Source organism: Geotrypetes seraphini, chromosome 19 (genome assembly GCF_902459505.1).
Source record: "Geotrypetes seraphini chromosome 19, aGeoSer1.1, whole genome shotgun sequence".
Lineage (NCBI taxonomy): Eukaryota > Metazoa > Chordata > Amphibia > Gymnophiona > Dermophiidae > Geotrypetes > Geotrypetes seraphini.
The window spans coordinates 14,998,958-15,025,045 of NC_047102.1; the positions used below are offsets into that span (position 1 = coordinate 14,998,958).

The 26,088-nt window shown below is 42.2% G+C and overlaps 1 protein-coding gene across 5 annotated transcripts in view; it reads right to left on the reverse strand.

Annotated features, from left to right (window-relative positions):
- FAR1 (fatty acyl-CoA reductase 1) overlaps positions 1 to 17,160 on the reverse strand; it is a 55,071-nt gene extending 37,911 nt beyond the window's left edge. Inside the window, exons 1-2 of one of the 5 annotated variants that reach the window (XM_033928847.1) lie at positions 17,007 to 17,160; positions 4,035 to 4,230 (exon numbers count right to left, since the gene is read on the reverse strand). In XM_033928847.1, coding sequence (XP_033784738.1) covers positions 4,035 to 4,223 — 189 coding nt within the window. In that variant the 5' untranslated portion in view covers positions 4,224 to 4,230; positions 17,007 to 17,160. Of the gene's footprint in view, positions 1 to 4,034; positions 4,231 to 16,385; positions 16,814 to 17,006 lie in introns of those variants that run through there. The other 4 variants (XM_033928844.1, XM_033928846.1, XM_033928842.1 and 1 more) reach the window with 4 other exon arrangements.
- Positions 17,161 to 26,088: the final 8,928 nt, after the last annotated feature.

Here is a 26,088-nt window from a genome sequence, read left to right on the forward strand (position 1 = left end):
TGAACACATTAAAATCATAAGTGTTTGAGGCTTGTGCAGATGAGGACAGAGCCTGCAGGGATGGAGATGGATCCCATGGGGATGGGGACAAATTTGTCCCCATGTCATTCTCCATGCACATCATACTCCAAACTACACCCCCATCTCTTTCATGCCTATACCTGTAAACAATTAAGTATTCTATTGAGCTGCTCTGTGATCAAATGTTCAAAATGTAGAACCATCTATGCCAGAGAGGGAAAAAGACTTTTGCTCGCATTTACTTTTGCTGGTGTGAGTGGGGTGGGGGGGGGGAAGGGAGAGGGGGAATTTGGTTCTTCTGGAGAGTAGGGAAGGGAATAGAAGAGTTTGTTTGGAATTTTTTTTCTCTCTTTCTATTGTGGCAAAGGGGAATGGATAATAAGAATGAGAAATGTCCATTTAATGGTGTTTAGAGTAAAAATGGAAATAGCTGTCAAATGGATGTGGTGCTCAGAGTATGCATGAGATCATAAGAAAAATGTGCAAAGGACAATCACAAATAACTGACAGCTGGGAAGAATACGAAAACTTGTAATATTGAGTTGCAAAAAGTGGTAACATGAAATGTACTAAAGCAGTGTTCTTCAACCTTTTTACGCCTATGGACCGACGGAAATAAAATAATTATTTTGTGGAATGGCACTGGTCGAAGAACACTGGGCTAAGTCGTGGGCCAGACCCTGCCCCCATAATAGTACTAATTGTAATACTATTTTTTTTCATTTATTTTTCATATATACACACAATATAATCTTATTAACAACACATAATGGTTAACCACAAAATTAAACTACACAAAGCACACTGTATGCTTCTCAACATTCATTCCTATCAGAACACAGATAACCCCCATGCAAATACGGGACTCAAAACTAAATGCTAAACTATGCTATCAGCTCATGATTTCCGTTATGTGGTGCAAGCGGTAATACTAAGTAGAGTGGATTATTGCAATTCTCTTTATTTGGGAGCTACTAAAGTGAAGATGAGGGCACTGCAGATGTTAATTAACTCTGCAGCAAGATTGATTACTGGGGTTTCAAGAAAGACTCGTATAACCCCAGTGTTGAAACAACTGCACCGAGAGTACAGTTTAAGATTTTCTCAATCATACAGCAAATTTTATATCAGGTTTCCCCAAGGGCACCAAAGGAGTTTTTTGAAATCTATCAACCCAGAAAATGTTTGAGATCTGAAAATGGTCTGAAGTTGAATTTGGAGGCATGTTTGGGGCAAAAATGCTGTCTGTAGCAGGTGCCAAGCTTTGGAATGCCCTGCCTGGTATTCTGCGATTCTGTGATGGGAAGACTGAACATTTAAGAAAATGTTGAAAACACAATTATTTGTTAATGCCTTCATGTGCTAATGCTATTTGCTGTTGAAGCTTTACCATCCTGTAAATGTTTTTATGGGATTTTGTCTTTCCATCTTGTAGGATGAATTTGAAAAATGTTTTAATGACACTGTTAGTTAATGTTTAACTGTGTTTGTTCTGTCGAAACACGCTATAGTATTTTTAATATGTATGTATGTAATTTTGTAAACTGCATAGTTTTAAGCGGTATATAAATTTTTAAATAAATAAAAATACTAATATATACAAACAAACCCTAAGATGCAGTACAAACCCAGAGAAAAAGAAACAAATGCATTTCTTCCTGAACAGTGCAAAATACAGACAGCAGATCTAAATTCTCAAAATTGACACAATTCAATCACTAAATTAAAAAATAAAATCATTCCCCCTACTTTTGTTGTCTCCCTCCCTCCATGCTGTGCCTTACTTTCTGGCCTGCTCCCGCCTGGCCGTTTTATGCCGCCTTCGGTGTTATCTTCGGGCCGGCTCCCTCTTCCTCACTGTCGCAGTGCACAAAGCTGCGGGCAGTGGCTTTGTGTAATGCGGCAGGGTAGGAGACTGTTACTATTCTTTGCTTCTTAATGTTAGTTGTTTCTGAATATTAGATGTTTTATCCTATTTATGAATGTATCTTTTGTTCTCCCATCTAGAATGTCAGATTGTGTGGATGATTTTAAAATAAATACATCAAAGAGCCTGTTTGGTTTAGTCGATTTGAATTTGTCCATGCAACATTTTGCATGTGTTTTGTTAGTTTATGGTACTTGCTCTGTAGTCCGAGACCCTTGTCCCTCTGAAGATGTACTAGGTCCGTGTACCAAGGCCTGTGAGAACAAGCTGGTGCTATGAGGACTACTTTCTCTGTGTTTGGTATTCTGTAAAGAATCTGCCCTATCATGGGCCATGTAAGAAACATTTTCATGAGTTCGCTCTTTGCCCATGGCTGGACTAGAGTATCCAGGCCTTCACTTCCTGGCTCGGATGTTCGACTGAAGAAATGGTCCACCTTTTTGTTCCTCACCGTAGCCATCAGATCGAAAGTTGGTCAACCCCATCAATGAACGATGGACTGAAACGCTGCTGCAGATAATGTCCATTCTCCCTGGTCTAAGGTCTTTCTGCTGAGGAAATCTGCCTGGACATTGTCTACCCCCACTACATGCATCGCAGAGATTGCCTGTAGGTGTAGTTCTGCCCACCAGAACAATAAGTGGGCTTCCAGGTTCAGCTGCACACTCTTGGTGCCTCCTTGGCGTTTGACATATGTCACTACTGTAGCATTATCTGAGAAGACCCAGACCACTTGTCATTCCAGACTCTTCTCCATCTTCTGTAACGCCATTTGAATGGCCCAAAGCGTCAGTTTGTTGATGGACCACTTTCTCTGGGAGGCCGCCCTCTGCCCCTGGACTGGGTGTCCATTTCAATGGTTTTCCCAGCTGAACAGACTGGCTTTTCCCTGCACTGGGGAGCTCTGGTGCACTGATCGTTGCAAAAACCATGAAAAATACCAAAAATAATAAAGAACTAAACAGAGAAGATCAGAAGGACACCTTCCAACTCACATGCAGAAGGAAAAGCTAAAGGGGGCAGAGCCCTCTGGAGGAGAAGTTGAACACCTGGAATGGAGTCCTTCTGCATGGCATGGGGAAGAATACCCTACTGTCCAAAATGACACACCTATTGCACTAGAATTCCTATTATTTAATTATAATTCTGTACTATGGACCATTTGTTCTGATTTTTAATTTTTCAAAATGTAAAATTGAAATTAAAAAAGCTATAACATTTTTAAACAATTCTAAGACAAAATGATCCTGAAGGAAGGCTCTAAAGAAACAATTCTTTACTTTACTAAGAGAATAATGGATACCTAGAATAGCCTATGAGAAGTAGTAGCAATAGCCAAAGTTACAGAAAGCATAAGGTATTAAGTGTTGGCTGCAAACTGACCTAGCTATACTTCCTAGCTAAAAAAGAGTAGTGATCAGGAAGTCAAACCTGTTGGGAATGTTTCTGGGAGATGCCCTAAGCTATAGTAAAATAGGGGGAAATTAAGCACACTGGGAATACCAAATGGACCTTAATCTGCTACTATGTCTTCTTGATTAGAGTAATCCGACTGAAAGTGAAAATTACTAATTTGTATAAAACGTATTTTATAGGATCATACAAATGCAAAGTTCAAAATAGTAGTGTGTACACACTGTGAATTCATCAGTATTCAAACTTGGTTTCTTTAAAAGGATTCTGATAAATGATCAGCTTTACAGAAGACTTCCTTAACTTTAAAGATTGTCCTAGTTTTGTGACAGTGAAAATGGATGGCTGGAAGACCGTGTTCTTTTAAATAAAAGCTTTGAAGTCTGGAGTCTTAAAAAAAGAGGTAATAAACTATAAATACTTGATTGCAATGTTATCTAGAGGATGGCAAATATGGAAGAAATCTAGCCACACCCAATATTTTGTAATGTCTCCAAACATTCAGCTTAACCAGCAAAGCCATGTCTTCCAGTCACCTTGCTCAACAATTGCTCAGTTTAAATCAGATAGGATCACACCAATTACAGCAGCTATACAAAAGATTGTGTTGTTAGCTTAATGGTCACATGTCCTCAACCATAAAGGTTACAAATAACAACTTTCACAAACTTACCTTACAAGTAAACATTTCTGCTACTCGTTCTTGAGGTTTCTGTCCTGCTTTGGGCCTCACCAATACATAAACAGCTTTTACTTTGGGACAAGATCTCAATAGCTTTTCCAGCAACACCTTTCCCATGAAGCCTGTAGCTCCTGTGATGAGAACATTTTTTCCTTCAAAGAATTCTGGGATGGATATCATTCTCAACCTAAAGAATATCAAAGAATTTGACCATTTATTTTTCAACATTTATTACTTTCAATATCTTTGCACATCATTTAGATTTTATTAGTACGACATTCAAATAAATATGTAGAAGAAAATGTTTTATAGGAGAATAAAGCATAAGCTACTATGGGGTATTCCAACTTAGAACTCAAAACATTTTCTGGCAGAGTTATTTGTTAAATGATCAAAGTCAGTTTCCACTAATCAACTTGACACAAGACTGTTGATTCTCTAAGGAACAACAAAACATCTCAAAGGAGACCTGAGGATAAAAGTCTTTCATATAGGAAGACATTTTCTGGATGATGCAGAAGAAGACAGAACAGTAAACTAAAGCTAGTATTATAGATGGAATACCAAAAGGAAGCCTGTTGCCACATACATCTAGGAAGCCATATCAAATTTCTTTGTATTTCTTTGATTGCAAGTTGGCTCTGATTGATTTACAGCTTTCCTGTTTTTTTTATTAGAGTAGTTCTTTTTTCTATTTTTAGAATGTAAACTACCTTGACCTGCATATCAGATAAGGAAGGCAGTCTAGAAAATCCTAACAATAATAGGGTTCTCGGTATATACATAATTGTGATTTCAATATTTTATATACTGATAACACTATTATTGTGTAGCTCAGTGGTTCTTAAACCTGTCCTGGGAGACCCCCAGCCAGTATGTAGTACAATTTTTCAGAAATCCCTTGAAGCACCGCAACATTGTCCCTGATATTTTGCTGCAATCAAATTCACCAGCAGCAAATTACAATCGAACGCTAGGAAGTTCTTTTTCACACAGAGGGTGGTGGATACATGGAACGCGCTACCGGAGGATGTGATAAACAGGAGCGTGCTACAGGGGTTCAAAGAAGCTGTGGATAGGTACTTGGAAGACAAAGGGATTGAGGGGTACAGATAAGAGTAGAGGTAGATTATAGGGATGGGATTGAGGTAAGTTATAAAATTAATCAAGGATCACTGTTCAGGCACTAGGCCTGATGGGCCGCCGCGGGAGCGGACTGCTGAGCAAGATGGACCTCTGGTCTGACTCAGCAGGGGCAACTTCTTATGTTCTTATGAATGCTCCTGAGAAATCCAATGGCATCACAAATGCTTGCCTGTTCTTATCTAACAAGTTTTGCAGTTCCTTCAGCAGTGGAACAATTACCCTCTCTGTACCATACTGACTGCAGAATCCAGATTGCATGTCATGCAATAAATCATAAATCATTCCAAATTTTATAGAAGTCTCAGCCAGTGGAGCTCTCAAAACTTTTGCTGTAACTGGAATTTGGTCTATAGGGAAACAGCTGCAGCATATGATGGGATCCTAAATCTCCTTTTTAAAATGGAATACACCAATATATGTACAAATTATTCTGGGAAAGAAACATCTTGCAAAGATCTGTTTACAAGCATTGTTAATCATTGTAATAAATTCAGTGGCAATATCAGAAATAAATTTCTCAGACAAATCTAGTGGACAATGTTCCTATACAAATTTCTTTATCCATCCACTAACTTCCTCCGCTACTGGACTACTGCATAAAGCCCATAGATCTGACTTACAACTCCCAGGATTAGAGAATGACACGGTGACAAAATTCATCACCGTCCCCGTCCCCGTGGATAACCGCGGGAAATAATCCCATGTCATTTTCTAGTGTCTATTTCAACCTCGGTCCTTCTACACCAGCATTCTTCAAAGCAAAGCTTGTGGGTCAGTGGTTGAGGCCATTCATACTCTGATTCTTCCCTCTCTCCTTAAAGAATGACATGAAAATGGTTTCCCGCGGTTATCTAATACAGATAAAAGACTGAGGGGGGGAAAAGATCCAGTCTGAAAAGTCAGAAATGTTTGCAATTAGCATGGACCGCCATACAAGATCTTGAAGGAAAGACAGCTAATTTAAATTCCATTCCTGCAGAACTGGCAAACAATCGTATAAGGTTTTTAATAATAGTGTTAGTCTATCAAACTTCATTTTATAGAAAATAATCTTAACTGCCAAATTTTGAAGAAACCGCAACCCGAAATTAACATTTTAGGAATACCCAATACAAGATAAAATAAGGTACAATTGGACTTTTTAAAAAAAGATTTTCAAAAGAAAAGTAAAGTAGTCAAAGATTCTGATGGAGGAGTCATAATTTATAGGAAGTCGATTTCATTACCTGAGCAACATGAAATTACTGCACTTCAATATGAAGATTCCAAGATAAATCCTTAATACAAAGTTTAGATGTTAAGTAGAAATTGTCTCTGACATTTGGACCAATCTCCAATATAGAATGGGATTTAGCACCAATCCAGAACATTACTGCTAGATTCCATAGATAGCCTGTCAGTAGCAGAGGCAATCTCTCTATAGAACGGATCTCTTTGCAAGATGCTTGAGGGCCTAGCACCTTTGAGAAAAGTGATGGGCCATTTTCCACAATATGCCACTGCTTTAAGAATGTTGAGGCGTGCACCAAGGAAGGCAGAAAGGTTATGGAGGATATCTTATGGCATAGAGTAGACTCTTGTAAGTCATTTGAATATAGAGAAACTGTTTGCTTGATTAGCAATATACTGAATACTTTCAGCAGAAGACTACTAGAGCTAACAACCATCTGAGAGAATGGTTACTTTTTTTTGACTAGAGGTAAACATCCACCTGCAATATATGGCCCTTTCCCCTTTTGATTTTATTCAACTTTTTGTTGATAATGCTTCTACCAATTTAGTAGATGACTCAAGTACTTACCAGAGTGTCAACAGCAAACTGTGTTTGGAATGTATTTGAATTACTAGGCAAGGTAGCAGAAGTAGCTAAGGATTTTGAGTACGTCGAAACTCGAGAATGATATGGGGGTCCTGCAGGAACTCAATTTTCCCATCCCACGAGTTTTGTTGCTGTCCTTGTCCCATTCCTGTAAACTCTGCCTTAACTGCACAAGCCTCAGACACTTATGATTTTAAAGTGTTTGAGGCTTGTGCAGAACAGGACAGAGCTTGCAGAAATGGTGCAGGGTCAGGAAAAGAACTTCCCAAGATGGGGAAAAATTTGTCCCCGTGTCATTCTCTAATTGAAACCCACAAAAGCTTCATTAGATTACTGTTTGCCAATTGTCTTTATAACAGATGAAAGATGATGTTATTCTAGCTCTGACAGCTTTAGTGAATTCTCTCCTTTGTTTAGGGCGATTTCCTGATGAATTGGTACATCCCTTACTAAAAAAGGAATCATTGATTCTGACTGTTTTGGCAAATTACTGAGCAATCTCATCATCTCTCCTTGTGTTAGCTAAAGTTATCTGAGAAAGTTTTTATCACAACTATGTGATTTCTTTGAAAAAAGGTATTATTTTAGACCCTTTCCAATATGGATTTGGGAAAGCTTATAGAACTGAGATCATTACTATGAACTTTGGATGTGCTCAGAGCTAGACCAAGGTAACAACTTTTTTGTGGTCTTTTAAATGTACTAGCTGTACTTAAGAAAAGGAAACATACTGTATGCTGGTTTAACAGAAAAACCACACTCACACTTAATAAAAAATCAACAAAACACAGAAGAAAAATGTGAAGAGTGAATATGAAAGACGGAGAAAAACAGACCTCATCCACGATTGGCCGGGACTGTACAGTACCCTAAGCCTCACGATTTTTCATATTTATAGACTGTATCCATTTTTTTACTAGCTGTACTTAATACAGTTTATCATCAACTACGCTCAATTGGGGTGTAGTATTTTAGTGGTTCCATGCTTTTCTCACTGGGAGAAGACAAGGACATCGCCACTGGTCTGAGTGCAGGTGTGCCACAAGGTTCTTCATTATCAACTATTTTGTTTCATTGTACCTGGACCCATTTTGCTGAAGATTAAAAGAAATGAATGTAGTGTAAGCTATTGTAAAGGTCTTCATTGTCTTGACTCTGCTAATTTGATTTCTAAATTGTCCAAAATACTGTTGAGATCTTCTGCTGCCAGTTGAACTGCATGCCGGATGGCAAAAAAGAAGGGGAGTGTCCTGTAGGTATGCTATTGGTGCAAACAGCCTGCACTCAATCTCCTGATAATGTCAAGTAAGTGAGCAAATGCTGAGAACATGGGTCCCCAGTTCCAGAAATCTCTGGCAGGCTGGTAGAACAGGTCCCCCATAGGACACACCTGCCAGCTGCAGATCACTGGCCGAGCATTCACTGGGTACAGGGGTCTCCAGAACAACTGCAAAATCACGAAAATCCCACAAAAGGAACCGCAAACTAACAAAAGAACACCGAGCAGAACAGAGAAGCACCTTCTGGTTGACTTGCGGAAGAGAGAACTAAAGGGGACAAAGCAGCAAATGGAGAAGGGGTTTCAGAAGTTTGAGTGGTATCTTCTGCAAAGGTTCATGGGTTTGGGGAGATTAACCAAGCATTCAGCATACTATCCCTATTGCACTGGAAGATGAGTTTAGGACTAAAAGATTAGATCATGTTTCACCTATCTTGATGAGAATTCATTGGTTACCAATTAAGGCCCAGTTTATTTTTAAACTTTCATATTGGATTTATAAGATGTTCACAGGAATTTGTCCAGAATATTTAATCTCCCTATTTCTTTTCTTCATTGACCTCATGGACTAATGATTCTCACTTTGTGTATTTTCCATCACTGAAAGTTAAGTATTTTATTTTTTTTTAAATCTATACTTCATTTCCGTATCAAGCAATTATAGCTTGGGGTTCTCTGCCAGTTGAGCTGAGAACTCTTGTTACTTCACAAATCTTTGATATCTTATCTGTTTGAAATTTTTTCAATTAAAATTTTATTTACGTATTTCATAATCATGTTATCCACTTTGACCCTATTATCATAAAGTTGGTGGAATATAAGCATCATTACCAATACCACTATATTGAATATATGCCATGGGGCTAGATGGTGTACATCCGAGGGTGTTGAAGGAACTTAGGGAAGTTCTGGTGACTCCGCTGACTGACCTTTTCAATGCTTCTCTAGAGTCGTGAGTGGTACTGGAGAACTGGAGAAGGGCAGATGTGGTCCCTCTACACAAAAGTGGAAGTAAGGAAGAAGCAGGGAATTACAGGCCAGTAAGTCTGACTTCTGTGGTAAGCAAATTAATGGAAACACTTCTTAAACAGAGAATGGTGAAGATTCTGGAATCTTGTGGACCATAGGCAACATGGATTCACTAGAGGTAGGTCTTGTCAGACAAATCTGATCAATTTCTTTAACTGGGTGACCAGAGAATTGGGTAAAGAGAGTGCACCAGATGTGGTGTATTTAGATTTTAGCAAAGCCTCTGACAGTTTACCACACAGACATCTAACAAATAAACTGAGTATTCTTGGGATGGGCTGGGTCAGGAACTGGTTAACCCTTTCAGGACCATAAGGATCGTAGGCCAATTTTTGTGGTTTTGACGACATTTTTATGGTAAAAAGGGCTTGCAGATGCCAAAAAATTGATTTTTTTTTGTGAAATATCATTATTTTTTTAAAAAAAAATCACACTTCTGGCTTATGGACAGTGTGGCAAGTGAATCTTCTCGTCAATCTGGCAACGACGCTAATGAATGAATGTCGGAACCAGTTTGTTTACATAAAGGCAGTATCATATGGAATCCGTACATATCAAATTTAGAACTGTAGACTATCCCAATCAAAATTTATAGGATTTTAAAGTTATGGGACAAATATGTCCCTTGGTCCTGAAAGGGTTAAGTGGAAGACAACAAAAGATAGCGGTCAATGGAGATTGCTCTGAGGAAAAGGATGTTACCAGCGGTGTGCCTCAAAGTTCTGTTCTTGGGCCTGTTCTTTTTAACATTTTTATAAGTGATATTGCTGAAGGGCTGTCAGGTAAGATTTGCCTTTGTGGATGATACTAAAATCTGCAATAGAGTAGACAACCCGGATGGTGTGAATAGCATGAAGCTTGAAGAATGGTCTGAAATTTGGCAGCTAAAATTTAATACTAAGGTCATGCATTTTGACTGCAAAAATCCAAAGGAACATACAGTTTAGGGGGTGAAGAACTTATGTGCACGACAGAAGAGTAGGTCTTGGATACGATTGTGATGATCTAAAGGTGGCCAAACAGGTTGAAAAGGTGACTGCAAAAGCTAGAAGAATGCTAGGGTGCATAGGAAGAGGTATGGCTAGTAGTAAAAAGGAGGTAGAAACATAGAAAGATGACGGCAGAAAAGGGCCACAGCCCATCAAGTCTGCCCACTCTATTGACCCACCCCATTAAGTCTGAATGCTAATGACCTAGTTCCTTAACTCTACCCTCGTAGGGATCCCACATGGATGTCCCATTTATTCTTAAAGTTGAGCACGCTGGTGGCCTTGATCACCTGCACCGGAAGTCTGTTCCAGTGATCTACCACCCTTTCTGTGAAGAAATACTTCCTGGTGTCACCACTAAATTTCCCTCCTCTGAGTTTGAGCAGGTGCCCCCTTGTGACCAAGGGTCCCTTGGGAAAGAATATATCGTTTTCCACTTCGACACGACCCATGACGTACTTAAATGTCTCAATCATGTCATCCCTTTCCCTGCGCTCCTCTAGGGTATAGAGCTGCAGTTTGCCCAGTCTTTCTTCGTATGAGAGACCCTTGAGCCCCGAGACCATCCTAGTGGCCATCCTCTGGACCGACTCAGCTCGAAGCACATCTTTCCGGTAATGTGGCCTCCAGAATTGCACACAGTATTCCAGATGGGGTCTCACCATGGTTCTGTAGAGTGGCATTATGACTTCAGGTTTACGGCTGACGAAGCTTCTATTGATACATCCCATCATTTGCCTTGCCTTTGATGAGGCCTTCTCTACTTGTTTGGCAGCCTTCATGTCTGCACTGATGATTACCCCCAAGTCCCGTTCCTCTGAAGTCCTAGCTAGCGTTTCTCCATTCAAGGAGTATGTTCTGCATGGATTTCCTCTGCCGAGATGCATGACCTTACATTTTTTAGCGTTGAAGCCTAGCTGCCATGTCGAGGACCAGTTTTCTAACGTGATCAGATCTTGTGTCATACTATCCTGGAGGTTACTTTCACTTACTATGTTACACAGTTTTGCATCGTCGGCGAACAGTGCTACTTTACCCTGAAGCCCCCGGGTCAAGTCCCCTATGAATATGTTGAAAAGGGATGGTCCCAGGACTGAGCCCTGCGGCACTCCACTAGTCACCTCCGATGTCTCAGAGAGGGTGCCGTTGACCACCACCCTCTGAAGTCTTCCACTCAGCCAATCACTGACCCATGCAGTTAGTTTCTCACCCAAACCCATCGATTTCATCTTGTTTAATAGTCTACGGTGTGGGACACTGTCGAAAGCTTTACTGAAATCCAAGTACACTATGTCCAGAGACTCTCCCAAGTCTAGCTTTCCTGTCACCCAATCGAAGAAGCTTATAAGATTGGATTGGCATGACCTGCCTCTGGTGAATCCATGTTGACAGGGATTCCCTTCATCCTTAGATTCCCTTCATCCATTATTGTGTCTAATTTACCTTTAAGTAGAGTTTCCATGAGTTTACACACTATTAATGTGAGACTCACTGGTCTGTAATTCGCAGCCTCTGCTCTGCAACCCTTTTTGTGCAGAGGAACGACGTTAGCTGTTTTCCAGTCCAGGGGGACTCTCCCCGTACTTAGGGAGAGATTGAAAAGCATGGCTAACGGTTCCGCCAGAACATCGCACAGCTCTATGAGCACTCTTGGGTGCAAATTGTCCGGTCCCATGGCTTTGTTCACCTTGAGTCTTGAAAGTTCTCTGTAAACATCAGCTGGTGTGAACTCAAAATTCAGAAATGGGTCTTCCTTGCTTTCCTTTGCTTCCAGCCGTGGCCCGTGCCCTGGCGCCTCGCAGGTAAAGACTGAACAGAAGTAATCGTTCAGTAGTTTGGCTTTTTCAGAATCTGTTTCCACATAATTCCCGTCTGGCGTTCTAAGGCGTACTATCCCGTCTGCATTCTTTTTCCTGTCGCTAATGTACCTGAAGAAGGATTTGTCCCCTTTTTTAATGTTCTTCGCTAGAGTTTCTTCCATTCGAAGTTTGGCCTCCCTGACTGCTGTTTTGACCGCTGCAGACTTTGTCCTGTATTCAATGTTTGCTTCTTTTTCCCCCGTGCGTTTGTACAAGAGGTATTGATGCCTCTGTATAAGACTCTGGTAAGACCTCATTTAGAATATTGTGTACAATTCTGGAGACCACATCTTCAAAAAGATATAAAAAGGATGGAATCAGCCCAGAGGAAGGCTACTAAAATGGTACGTGGTCTTCGTAATAAGGTGTATGGGGACAGACTTAAAGATCTCAATATGTATACTTTAGAGGAAAGGCGGAGAGGGGAGATACGATAGAGACGTTTAAATACCTATGTTACATAAATGTGCATGAGTTGAGACTCTTTCAATTGAAAGGAAGCACTGGAATGAGAGGGCATAGGATGAAGTTAAGAGATGATAGGCTCCAGAGTAATCTAAGGAAATACTTTTTTACAGAAAGGGTGGAAGATACATGGAACAGTCTCCCAGAAGAAGTGGTAGAGACAGACTGTGTTTGAATTCTAGAAGGCATGGGATAGGGACATGGGATCTCTCAGAGAGAGAAAGTGATAATGGTTCCTGCGGATTGGCAGAGTAGATGGGTCATTTGGCCTTTATCTGTAGATAATGCACTAGGTCTTTGAACAGGATGTTGGCATGATGCAAGATAATAAATTAGCATTAAATGTTGCTAAAACAAAAAATTTATTTGTAGTTCGTGTTCCAATTCTAAGAGCATCACTTGCATTACGTGAGCAGGATTTTAACATTTCTTAATAGGTATGATGCCTGTACATGATTGATTGTGAAAAACTTTTATTTTTTAGTTTGTCTCTGAAGAGGAAATATAAAGTAATGTTGTCAAGGGCAGATTTTAGATCTGTTTTTCAAAGTCTCATTTTAGCTAAGCTTGAATACTGCAAGTCAATGTTTTCAGAACTTCCATTCTCAATAATTAGACCCACTGCAGTTAGTACAGAATGCAGCAGCCCACGTATTATGAGGGATTTCACAATTTCAGCATTTGCACCTATATTAGCTGAGTTGCACTGGATACCTATTTGCACATAGGTGAAATTTAAGCTGTTATTGCTGGTACACTAAGTATTAAAAACAACAAGCACCTTACCATTTATTGAAGGCATTGCCAAGTTATCAATCTTGTCAATCACCCAAGATCTGATGGTGCCTATTTGTTAGAGATTCCACCGATTAAAAAGGCACATTTTGTGGAAACAAGAAAATGCTCCTATTTGTTCACAGTGTTGGAAGAGTAGAAGTGTCTTCCAAGATATCTTACATGCCTACTTTTAAGAAGTAACTTAAGGCATGTTTCTTTGCACAGGCCTATGGAATAAGCAATTAAAGTAGCATATACCGTATGTGTGTGTGTGTATATTATTAATATTATTTATTTATATTTGGGGGGAACAAACAGAAATATGGCTTAGGTTGTCTGTGCCACTAATTTACTCAATTTTGAGATTCTTTGGTGCTCTGTAGGGTGAAAAACTTTATATGTTGGAATTTATATTTTAATGTTTATGTCTTATAATATCTATATTGGTGGTTTTATAACTATGTATGTTTTAGGTGTAAGCAGGTCATAAATTATTGTACCCTGCTTAGGTAAATAATAGAGTGGAGTCAATATGAGAATTTTTAAAGAACTTGCCCATGTAACTAAGCAATTTCTTTGAGCTGAAAACTCTTCCATTTAGTAGCTAAAATTATGAATTAATCGGGGCTTCCTGGCAAGATGGCGATTTAAGCAGACGTTGGTCTGATAGCTCCTCTTTGTACGGCAATTTTTTCCGTGTTAAACTGTTTAAATACTTTTCTTTTCGATGCCTAAAAGAAGAGGAAAACAGAGAGGTTTTCCTCCACCTTTCTCTGGCTCTTCAACCCCACGACAGACTGCTATAACATCATATACAGTCCAAACCTACTCACCGGGCATATCTGCTGCTGTGACTGGGGTGGATCACAGCTTGGAGGGCAAACTTTCGCTGAGCCCACGAGGACCGCATAAGCCCCCAATGCCCGGCGAAACTTTGGGAGAGTGGACGCAGTTGGAGGTCATGCCGAGGCTGACCCGGATGTGATTTCAGCGGTGCCGATTCTGGGACAGGAGTCGTTGCAACATGGGAGCGCCAAACCTAAGGGAACCAGCGGTGGGGAGGGTGAGGGAGCCTGAAGTTTGCCCTCTGGGGACTCAGCCTATGGAAACCTGGCAGTCATCTCCCCCCTCAAGCCGCTGGAGAAACCACAGGCAGTGACCCTTGACTCTATATGGTCTGCAATTGAAAACCTGCACTCGGTTTGTACAAACTTTATATCTATTACTTTAAACTCCTCTTCCAGGATAACCCTTTTGGAGACATCAGCTCAATAGCAGAAGATTGACTTTTCTAAATTAGAGAAACTAACAACTGAGAATAAAAATTTGCTGTCTAAACAAATGACTGATAGAATGATGTTTCTGAGGAAGATTGAAAATTTGGAAAATCAGCAAAAAAATTTGAATCTAAGGATTCTTAATTTTCCTATAGCAAAATTTATGTCTTCTCAGGAACTTTTCAAGAACTTTATGATGACAGTTTTAAAAGTATCAGATTTGAATCTTCTCCCGACACAGAGAATTTACTATTTAAAGAATGCTCAAAAAGAAAAAGTTTTAGAAGATGGAACTGAGCAATTAGATGTATCAGCAATATTGCAATCTTCTGAAATTGAAATACTGGGTCGGGCAACATTATTAGTTTCTTTTGTATTCCTACAGGATAAAGAAATGCTGTTGAAATTATATTTCAAGTTGAAACAAGTCACCTTTTTAGGTGAAAGGGTATATATATATTCCCTGACGTCTCGAAATAGACACAATCCAGGAGGAAAGAATTTTTGCAATTTCGTCCTAAATGGGGGCAACTTTTCAGTTAAGATTTCCTTGTAAATGCTTTATTACATATCAAGGGGAATAAATATATATTTTTTGAGCCTGCCCAATTAGTTTTTTTCTTAGAGAGTAAAGGGATTCCATTGCAGCCAGAATGAATCAAGTGATTAGTGCGGAATTTAGTTTAAATAGTAGGTTAATATCTAAGTACTGCTCTTTTCTTTACGTTTTTGTGTCTCCCTTCTCCCCAGAGGGTTTTCTTTTATGTCCTGCCTACCTCCCCACTTGAGGACTATAATAATGAGTATATTGTTTTGTACATTGTTTTCAATATGTATTTCAGTATTTCTCTGTACCATTTTTATTGGTTGCATAAAAATTATAAATATAAAAATAAAAAAATTATGAATTAATCATTACCAAAGAGAACAGAGCAGTAATAAATATATATGACAACAGTTAAATTAACATGAGAGGACAATGGACAGGTTTTACCCACTAGGCAGACTCGATAGCCATCTCCCATGGCACAATTTAGGAAGGCAGTACCAGCATAGCAGTCAGCTTCTATAGAGGAGTACTGTAGCCAGCAAAGGGCATCGAGCATCAGCACATGCTCAACGCACTTCATAGGCCCATCCCATTTGAAACAGAAAATTCAGAGGGGGAGCATGAGCCAGCAGGAAAGAACACTCACAGATGCTCAAAGCCCCATGTCCGCTGCAATGAATCTTTTCAGAATGATTGGGGGGTGCTAAACCCAATGAAAGTTACCTCTCCCTGGACATAGTATCAAGGAGTTTGTTCAATATTGGGGGTGATGTGCCCACAAAGTTAGCTCATGTGTAGGGAAAAGGAGATGCTGGCAATGGGAGGAAGAGAGTCTCGAGTCCCACCCCCTTGATTGGAGGGGAAGCAGTATATCTGAAGGATCACCTAGGGCAGTGGGGCTTCACAAATGTTTTTAAGATGGATCCACTTTGGATTCAAAAGAGCTGAAGGCCAGCCATCAGACATCTTCTCCGGCGAGGCCTCACCACTTCTGACCAGCATGCGCCAATGCCATCCACCCCACCAATCTACCTTCAAACTTTACCAGAGTACATCCATTTCCCCGTAGATGAAGAGAATGTATTGGGAAATACCTTTGCCCTTCCTCAAAATCCATTGCCCCACAGCTGAAGAGAATATATTGGGAAATACCTCTTGTCCTTCAAAGATTTGACTCTTCCTCCCATCTATTTCACTCCTTTCTATCACGAACTTAGGTAGAGAGACAGAACATAGCAGAATGGGGATGAGGGCTGCCCCAGAAGTCTCCAGTCCAGGGACCTAAAGTGTCCAAAATACTCTGGCCAAGAGGCGCCTCCTGGATCAGGGATCAGGATCACTGGCACCGAGGCTCGGATAAATGCAAGAACGAATGGCACCCCTGCACCATTCTTTTTGCTATGTTAAAATGCCTTCCACTAAAGCCACGCTGAGAAAAGAGCAGAACTCCATAAACAGTCCCCGAATGTGCCCAACCCAGAATTTACACGCGAGAGAACCGCATCGAAATGTGCTGCAGTGGATGAAGCTTTTTTGGAGGACCCAGAACAGAAATGGCCAAATGACAAGTGACTATCAACAGCCTCGTCTCCCTCCCTCCCCGGGCCCAACATCCCCACCGCGATTCCTGAGGAGGGGGTGGGGGAGGGGGGAAAACGCCACCATGTTCCAGCCCGTGCCTGGGAGAGGCTGAGCTGCACTTCCTGGCTCCCGGCCCGAGCTCTAAATCGCCGCGCGAGCCCGCCCCCGAAGGGGAGGCGACCTGCTACTTACCGTTACGATGCGTCCCGGGGCCCGGTAGGTGCGTCGGTGACCCTCCCCCTCCCCCGCTCCCGGCACCGTTCCACAGCGCGGCGGAAACAAGAGCGGAGCGAAACTGGAGGCGGAAAAGACAGCCGACTTCCCCCCCCCTCCCGTCAGAGCAAGGCCGCGCCGCCCCTTCACAACGCCAGCCACAAGGATGACGCCCATTGGCTGGCCCGGCGGCGGGTTGGCGTGACATCGGCGGAGACCCTCCTCGCCATTGGCTGCGCCCATCTAGCGCCGCGGAGCGGCCGAGACCAAGGCAGCCGCTGATTGGCCGGCGCGCCGGCGCTCAGAAGGCCGGCTGGGAGCGCGAGACGGGCAGGTGGGCGGGTCTAGGGGGGGGGGGGCGAGGCCGTTGGAGTGACGAAGGCCCGGGCGCCCTGGCCGGACGTTGTGACGGCCCTGGGAGAGGTGGTCGTGCGCAGGGTGTAGGAACGTGACGCGCTGGGGCCGGAGCTTTGAGGCGAACGAGTCAGATTTCTCTGGCGGGCCGAGTGTTGTCATTATTTTAAGATTTATTAACCGCTTTTTCATGCAGAGATTCGCCGTACGCGGTTTACAGCACATGCACGTTCCAAACATTTGACAATGAATATGAAATAAAATTCCTTTTTCTACCTTTGCTCAATTTTTCTTCTTTCTAATAGTGTTGGTTAGTATTTCTGGTTTCTGTTCAGCTTCCCTTAACTCTCTTGCAGGGATCTCAAAGTCCCTCCTTGAGGGCCGCAATCCAGTCGGGTTTTCAGGATTTCCCTAATGAGATCTATTTGCATACATTGCTTTCAATGCATATTCATTGGGGAAATCCTGAAAACCCGACTGGATTACGGCCCTCGAGGAGGGACTTTGACACCCCTTATCTAGAGCAGGAGTCTCAAAGTCCCTCCTTGAGGGCCACATTCCAGTCGGGTTTTCAGGATTTCCTGAATGAGATCTATTTGCATTCACTGCTTTCAATGCATATTCATTGGGGAAATCCTGAATTGCGGCCCTCGAGGAGGGACTTTGACACCCCTTATCTAGATCAGGGGTCTCAAAGTCCCTCCTTGAGGGCTGCAATCCAGTCGGGTTTTCAGGATTTCCCCAATGAATATGCATGAGATCTATGTGCATACACTGCTTTCAATGCATATTCATTGGGGAAATCCTGAAAACCCGACTGGATTGCGGCCCTCGAGGAGGGACTTTGACACCCCTTATCTAGAGCAGGGGTCTCAAAGTCCCTTCTTGAGGGCTGCAATCCAGTCGGGTTTTCAGGATTTCCCGAATGAGATCTATTTGCATGCACTGCTTTCAATGCATTTCATTGGGGAAATCCTGAAAACCCGACTGGATTGCAGCCCTCGAGGAGAGACTTTGAGATCCCTGTGCTAGAGTGTCCGGGTCCATTTGGTATTTCTTCTCTCTCTCGCTCGTTTAAGTCCATGATTAATCTGTCTGTCTCCCTATTCACCCTATACAGTGGGCCAAAATTAAAAACTCGGACAAAGTCGCAGGCCAACTAAAACGAGTGCTGTGATCGTAACCATGGTTAAGGACAAGGTTGGGCAAAAGAAACTAAAAGAGTGTAAACATAAAAGTGGCCAAAGAAGCATCACGGGCACATAATAAACTAAAACCCAACAAAATAAATAGTGAAAAATAAATAATAACAAAACCTTGCATGCGGAAAGGTTTAAAAATGCATAAATAAAAAGTCTCTGCGGCAGAGCGTGAAAAAAGTGTAGCTGTCCTGCACTAACAAACGTCGCAATGTGGCAATAGACTACAGAAAACAAAAACCATCAGCTAATATTTTAGGGGAACTTAAGATAACTTAAAATAACTATGTGCACGGAAGGAAGAATGAAATAAAGCCATAGTGGCTCTTACCTAGTAGAGACAATCTGTAGCGCTTTGAGCTGAGTAAACCGAAAGTAAAACTGGCTTGAAAAACAACGACAATTTAAAAACAAGGGTCACATGACAAGTGCCGTAGTCACAACCGTAATCATAAGCAAAAAGTGGCACAAAAAAAATGCTAAAGAAATTGATGGTCACATGATGAATTAAAATCCAATTAAAAATAATAAGTAAAACCAAATTTAAAAAAAATAATAATAACAATAAATAAAAGTGAAAGGTCTAAAAACAACTGACACATCGTGAAGATAGTATAGCTGTCCTATGTTGACATACCTGGCAGGCCAGCTCTAGAAGACTTTTGGTATTTTCTTGCGGGCCAAATATAATTACACTGTGGCCAGATTTGACCCGCAGGCCTGAGTTTGACACCCCTGCCTGCTGTGTTGGAGCATCTCCTTTCTCTGAGGCCCTGATGCTCAAAGCTCTGACACCACTACTACTGCTAATCACTTCTATAGGGCTACTAGATATATCCAGTGCTTTACATCAAAACATAGAAGGGACAGTCCCTGCTCAAAAGAGTTTATAATCTCTAGTCAGACAGAAAGGACAAGAAGGTGCATCATTACATATTCAGGTAGGGGAATTATAGAAGAAATGATAAGACAGATATTGGTGGTTGGAGTTTGGAATTGAAAATATCTTCAAAGTGGGCTTTTGAGTCTGGATTTGAATACTACCAGAGATGGATCCTGACATATCGAGTCCCCATTCCTTTTCCAGGCTTACGGTACAGCAAGGTAGAATGGAGGGAATCTGGAATTGGCTGTAGAGGAGAAGGGGGGAATGTGGGAAGAGAGGCGAAATACTGATGAGCTGAAGAGCAAATACACTTGTAGGTCAGTAAGAGGAATTTGAACTGTAAGCAGAAATGGATAGGGAGCCAATGAAGTGCCTTGAGGAGAGGGGTAATTAGGCATAGCGACATTGACGGAATATGAGGCATGCAGCGGAGTTCTGAACAGATTGAAGGGGAGAGAGATGGTTTAGCGGAAGGCCAGTGAGAAGCAGGTTGCAGTAATCTAGGTGATAAGGGTATGGATGAGGGTCTTGGCAGTGCACTCAGAAAGGAAGGGTCTGATTTTAGCAATATTTTAGAGAAAGAAGTGACATGTTGGATATGTGAAGAGAAGGAAAGAGATGAGTCAAAGATTACCCCCACGCTTTTAAATATTGTGGTGTGAGCTATTTTTCTTATTGGGTGATGCTCACTACAATAGCATTTAGAAAAATTATGGCAGGAGGGTTCCCACTCTCTCCTGCCATATCTACAACTAATAACCCCCCCCTCCCTTCCCGAACCCCCTAAAAAATTTGCCCCACAGCCGTGTTGAAAAAATCATGGCAGGAGGGCTCCCACTCCCTCCTGCCATCGGTCCCACCCAAAAACTAACGTAACAGCAGGAGGAATGCCAAATCCCTGATGCCACCCCCCGGACGCCCCCTCCCCACCCCACTCCTGTACCTTTAACAGAGCATGAGAAGTGGCTCAATCCCTCCTGCTCCAATGCCTCCCGTGATGAGTCTGAGGCCTTAGGCTACACCCTAGTGCATCATGTGATGCGCAGGGTGGGGCCTAAGACCCTGATTGGCTGAGGCGCCTCAGTCTCCTCCCTTGGGACTTCCTTAGTTCGTTAGTTTTTGTATGGGACCGATGGCAGGAGGGAGTGGGAACCCTCTGCCATAATTTTTTTTCAACACGGCTGCGGGGCATATTTTTTTGGGGGGGTCGGAGAGGGAGGGGGGTTAGGGGTACTTGTTGGGAGGGGGGTTAGTAGTTGTAGATCTGGCAGGAGGGAGTGGGAACCCTCCTGCCATAATTTTAAAAAGCCCGAGTAAGGTACGGGGAGGGGTGGGCCAGGCCGATGGCGGTTTTGCGATGGCAGGAGGGAGTGGGCATCTCTCCTGGCAGATTTGCGGGGACGGGGTGGGCAGCGGCGGTGGATTTAAAACCACTGGCTTGCTCTGCTAAATAGCATTGCGATCCCGTGGTTTTAAAGGGCAGGAGAGTCGGCCAGGATAGAAGCGATTCTTTTCTGATCGGCAAGCCCAATCGACGTTAGCTAAAGTGTTTAGTGAATCGCTGCCCTCCCAAATTTGCATTCCATTTCCCTCATTTGCATGCACGGATTGGGAGGGGATCGCTAAACACTTTAGTGAATCAGGCCGGAGGGAAATCTGCTCGCTAAGGGCTCGCAAACCGATCGGTACACGATCGGTTTGCTTTGTGAATCTAGCCCTTTGTCTTTCTTTTGGTTAGCATTCAGCACAGTTTGCTTTTTGTTTTTTTTTCCTTTAACTGAAAGTGAACTATCCAACGTAAATACATTTTGCCATCTGTCTCATGCTTTCTTAAATTTGAACTCCACCATCCCCACTATGAGGCAGTTCCACACATCTACCACCCTTTCTGTACAGAAATATTTCCTTTGATCAGGGGTGTCAAATGTTGGTCCTCGAGGGCTGCAATCCAGTTGGGTTTTCAGGATTTCCCCAATGAATATGCATGAGAGAGATTTGCATACCTGTTGCTTCCATTATATGCAAATCTCTCTCATGCATATTCATTAGGGATATCTTGAAAACCCGACTGGCTGGGAGTCCCCCAGGACAGGGTTTGGGAACCACTGATTTATACAATTGAGATACTTAAATGTCTGTACCATTTGTCCCCTCTCCTGTCTTTCTTCTAAAGCAGGGGTAGGGAACTCCAGTCCTCGAGAGCCGTATTCCAGTCGGGTTTTCAGGATTTCCCCAATGAATATGCATGAGATCTATTTGCATGCACTACTTTCAATGCATATTCATTGGGGAAATCCTGAAAACCCGACTGGAATACGGCTCTCGAGGACCGGAGTTCCCTACCCCTGCTCTAAAGTGTGGGTAAATATATATATATTTTTTATTATTATTATTTTTTAAGTCCATCCCTATATATTTTATGATGACAACTTATAGATTTTGCCGCAAAGATTGCCTGGTTTGCAGTCAAGCTAACAGTTATTAATTGCAATATTGGATTTTTTATCGATTCTGTGTCAGTTGTTGACTGTGTTGCATTCACTGTTAACACGGTCTTTCATCACATCCAGAAGCTTTTGTGGAATATCCTGTGACTGGGTGATAACACTCACACAAGTCTATTTTGCTTTACCTTACTTAGAGCTTCCTATTTTATTAGTGCCTTTCAAAATTACCCCTCCCCCCATCTTAACAAAGTTGGCATTCCTAAAGCCCAAGATTTTCACTTTTGTCTGGCCTAAATTCACTTTTCATTCTTAAGTATATTATTCAGGCCCCTCTGACGAAGAGACCTGTGCAGGGCAGGGCAGCTGAGGCAAGGGTACTGGGAGCCCTAGACCAGGGGTAGGCAATTCCGGTCCTCGAGAGCCGAAACCAAGTCAGGTTTTCAGGATCTTCACCATGAATATGTACGAGATGGATTTGCATGCACTGCCTCTTAGAGATGCAAATCTATCTCATGCATATTTATGGTGGATATCCTGAAAACCTGACCTGGCTCCGGCTCTCGAGGACCGGAATTGCCTACCCCTGCCCTAGACCGACCTTCTGCCTTATGCTTTCCACTCAACTACCTTTCAGGCTCTCCCCGCACCGTGATATTTTGATAATTAAACTCAACAACTTCCTCTTCCACCTAACCCTCTCCCCAAACATGTATAAGGATGCATAATGTAACATCGTTCTTTTAATTATTAAATTTTGTGTGTATATATAGGGGCAAATTTGAAAAGTCATTTACCTTTGTAAATGGGATGCTGAGAAGGGCACACAGCCAATCTGCAGGTAAAAGTAGGTGGCAGTCTGGATTTTTTGTTTTGCTTGTGCTGTATTTTGTTGCCTTTCCCTCTTCCAGTAGCTGCTTCTCTAAGTGACTTATAACGCTGCCTAATAGTTAAGCTGGCTCTGCGTATTTGAAGTGCCAAACGTTTATGCTTCATGACAGCATTTTTGTTGTTTTCAAAGTCTTTTAATCTATAAAGACTAGGAATTCTAAATATCATTGGTGTCTGCAACTACTTGTCCATTGAACACTTCTACCTATCCTTGAAGACTGTGGACTACAACAACTGTGTATGTTTAATTGTACCTTGTACAAAACTGGAAGATGTAGCAGGTCATACGAGGGTCATTTCATAAATAATGCACACTATTTTTTTTTTTTTTAATTTACATGTTTTATTTTATTTTTTTTCAAGTATTTCTTTACAATCCTTCAATATAGTCTCCCTGCTTTGCAATGACCAAGTCCCAACATCCGGGAAGCTTCATTATTCCATCCAAGACACCGTTGTTGTTCAGTTGCCGAATGGCTCGGGTACCGGCAGAAAAAAGCTGTTCCAGAGATGCAAAACGATGTCCACGCATAGGTTGTTTCAACTTTGGAAAAAGGTTGAAGTCTGGTGGACTCATGTCTGGACTGTAGGGAGCATGGGGTAACACCTCCCAGCCGTATTTGTGTAGTTTTTCAGTGACGAGTGGAGAGCTCCATCTTCCCCACGACCAAAAAAAATTTGGACGAGCTCAATCAAAAGTCAAACAAATGATGATTTTTGCTTATGATCATGAAAGCATCATCATTACATAGACAAAGTTCCGTGTGGAAGAAGTGTCACAGCAGTGTATTATCATAATTTTTTGCAAAAACTGCGCAGAAAAATGCACAAAACCCGATCTCAGTTGCTCTTGGCTGGGCCACTCATTCTTCACGACAACGCTCGCTCGCACGTAGGGAATGTCGTCATTGAAAAACTACGCAAATACGGCTGAGAGGCGTTACGTTATGCCCCCTACAGTCCAGACATGAGTCCACCAGACCTCGACCTTTTTCCGAAGTTGAAACAACCTATGCGTGGACATTGTTTTGCATCTCTGGAAGAGCTTTTTCCACTAGTACCCGAGCCATTCCTTTTATACTTTCCTGTACATGTCTTCTTTCCCTTTTTTTCCTTCTGTATCAAGTTAGTCTATGTCTAAGTTGGTTTAATTTTTAAGCTGTAAAATAATGACTTTGTTTTTAATATGTACATCGCCTAGAAGTTTTATAAGCGATACCATCACATTTTAAAGAAACCTGAAACCTATTTAAAAAGCAAAACCCATTTCCTCTGAATTGGGCAAGAGGTTGTGGTTGCATTTGATGTTTCAACATTGTATGCTAGTATTGCACAGGGTTCTAGCACTGAAATAGTTAAGAAAGAAGAAGAAAAAAAAAATTTTTTTTAATTGAATCAGGTTGGGCAGACTGGATGGACCATTCGGGTCTTTATCTGCCGTTATCTACTATGTTACTATGTAAAAGTGAATGCACATCTTCGTTCACATATTGTACCCACTGAGTTTTTCATCGACCCCCCTCTTTTACTAACGCGTAGCGCGGGTTTTAGTGCCGGCAGCGGCGGTAACTGCTCCGACGCTCATATTTAGCATTTTTGAAGTGTAGAATTTTATCATAACTATTTTTTTCTATTCCACCTTTACCTAAATAGTTCAAGGATGGATAACAGAAATAAAAGAACCAGACCAATTTGTCTGGGAATTACAGATTTAAAACATAAAACTTACATAGTATAATTAAGCTCGGTTTTACCATATTGTTGTGCTTGTTACTAAGAGGAGCCTGTCTGATACTGATATACAGCTGTTATTCTTCTGTCTTTTAATGCACTTATGGCTAATGTGAGCAGAATTATACTGTGTGCAGGCCTATATTCATTGATGGATCAGGCATTGATTTTATGCTTCCTGTGAGCTAAAGTATGTCAGTATTAGTTGGTAGAAATTTGAAATGCTTTGCTGTGAGGATGGCAATTGCTGATTGACTTATTTGTTTATTCAGTTTTCTGTACTGTTCTCCCAAGAGAGCTCATGAATTTATTCAGGTATTGAAGCATTTTCCCTGTCTGTCCTGGTGGGTTCACAATCTATCTAACATAGACATAGAAACATAGAACATGACGGCAGAAAAGGGCCACGGCCCATCCAGTCTGCCCACCCTAATGGCCCACCCCCTAACTACCTCCATGAAGAGATCCCACATGCCAAATAGAAACATAGAACATGACGGCAGAAAAGGGCCACGGCCCATCCAGTCTGCCCACCCTAATGGCCCACCCCCTAACTACCTCCATGAAGAGATCCCACATGCCAAATAGAAACATAGAACATGACGGCAGAAAAGGGCCACGGCCCATCCAGTCTGCCCACACTAATGGCCCACCCCCTAACTACCTCCATGAAGAGATCCCACATGCCAAATAGAAACATAGAACATGACGGCAGAAAAGGGCCACGGCCCATCCAGTCTGCCCACACTAATGGCCCACCCCCTAACTACCTCCATGAAGAGATCCCACATGCCAAATAGAAACATAGAACATGACGGCAGAAAAGGGCCACGGCCCATCCAGTCTGCCCACACTAATGGCCCACCCCCTAACCACCTCCATGAAGAGATCCCACATGCCAAATAGAAACATAGAACATGACGGCAGAAAAGGGCCACGGCCCATCCAGTCTGCCCACACTAATGGCCCACCCCCTAACTACCTCCATGAAGAGATCCCACATGCCAAATAGAAACATAGAACACGACGGCAGAAAAGGGCCACGGCCCATCTAATCTGCCCACCCTAATGGCCCACCCCCTAACTACCTCCATGAAGAGATCCCACATGCCAATCCCATCTTTTCTTAAAATCTGGCACGCTGCTGGCCTCAATTACCTGTTGTGGAAGATTATTCCAGCGATCAACCACCCTTTCGGTGAAGAAATATTTTCTGGTGTCGCCATGAAATTTCCCACCCCTGATTTTCAACGGATGCCCTCTTGTTGCCGTGGGTCCTTTAAGGAAAAAGAGATCCTCTTCCACCTCGATGTGGCCTGTGACATATTTGAACGCCTCGATCATGTCTCCCCTCTTTCTGCGTTCCTCGAGTGAGTACAGCTGCAACTTACCCAGTTGTTCCTCATACGGCAGGGGTGTCCAATGTCGGTCCTCGAGGGCCGCAGTCCAGTCGGGTTTTCAGGATTTCCCCAATGAATATGCATGAGATCTATTTGCATGCACTGCTTTCAATGCATATTCATTGGGGAAATCGTGAAAACCCGACTGGACTGCGG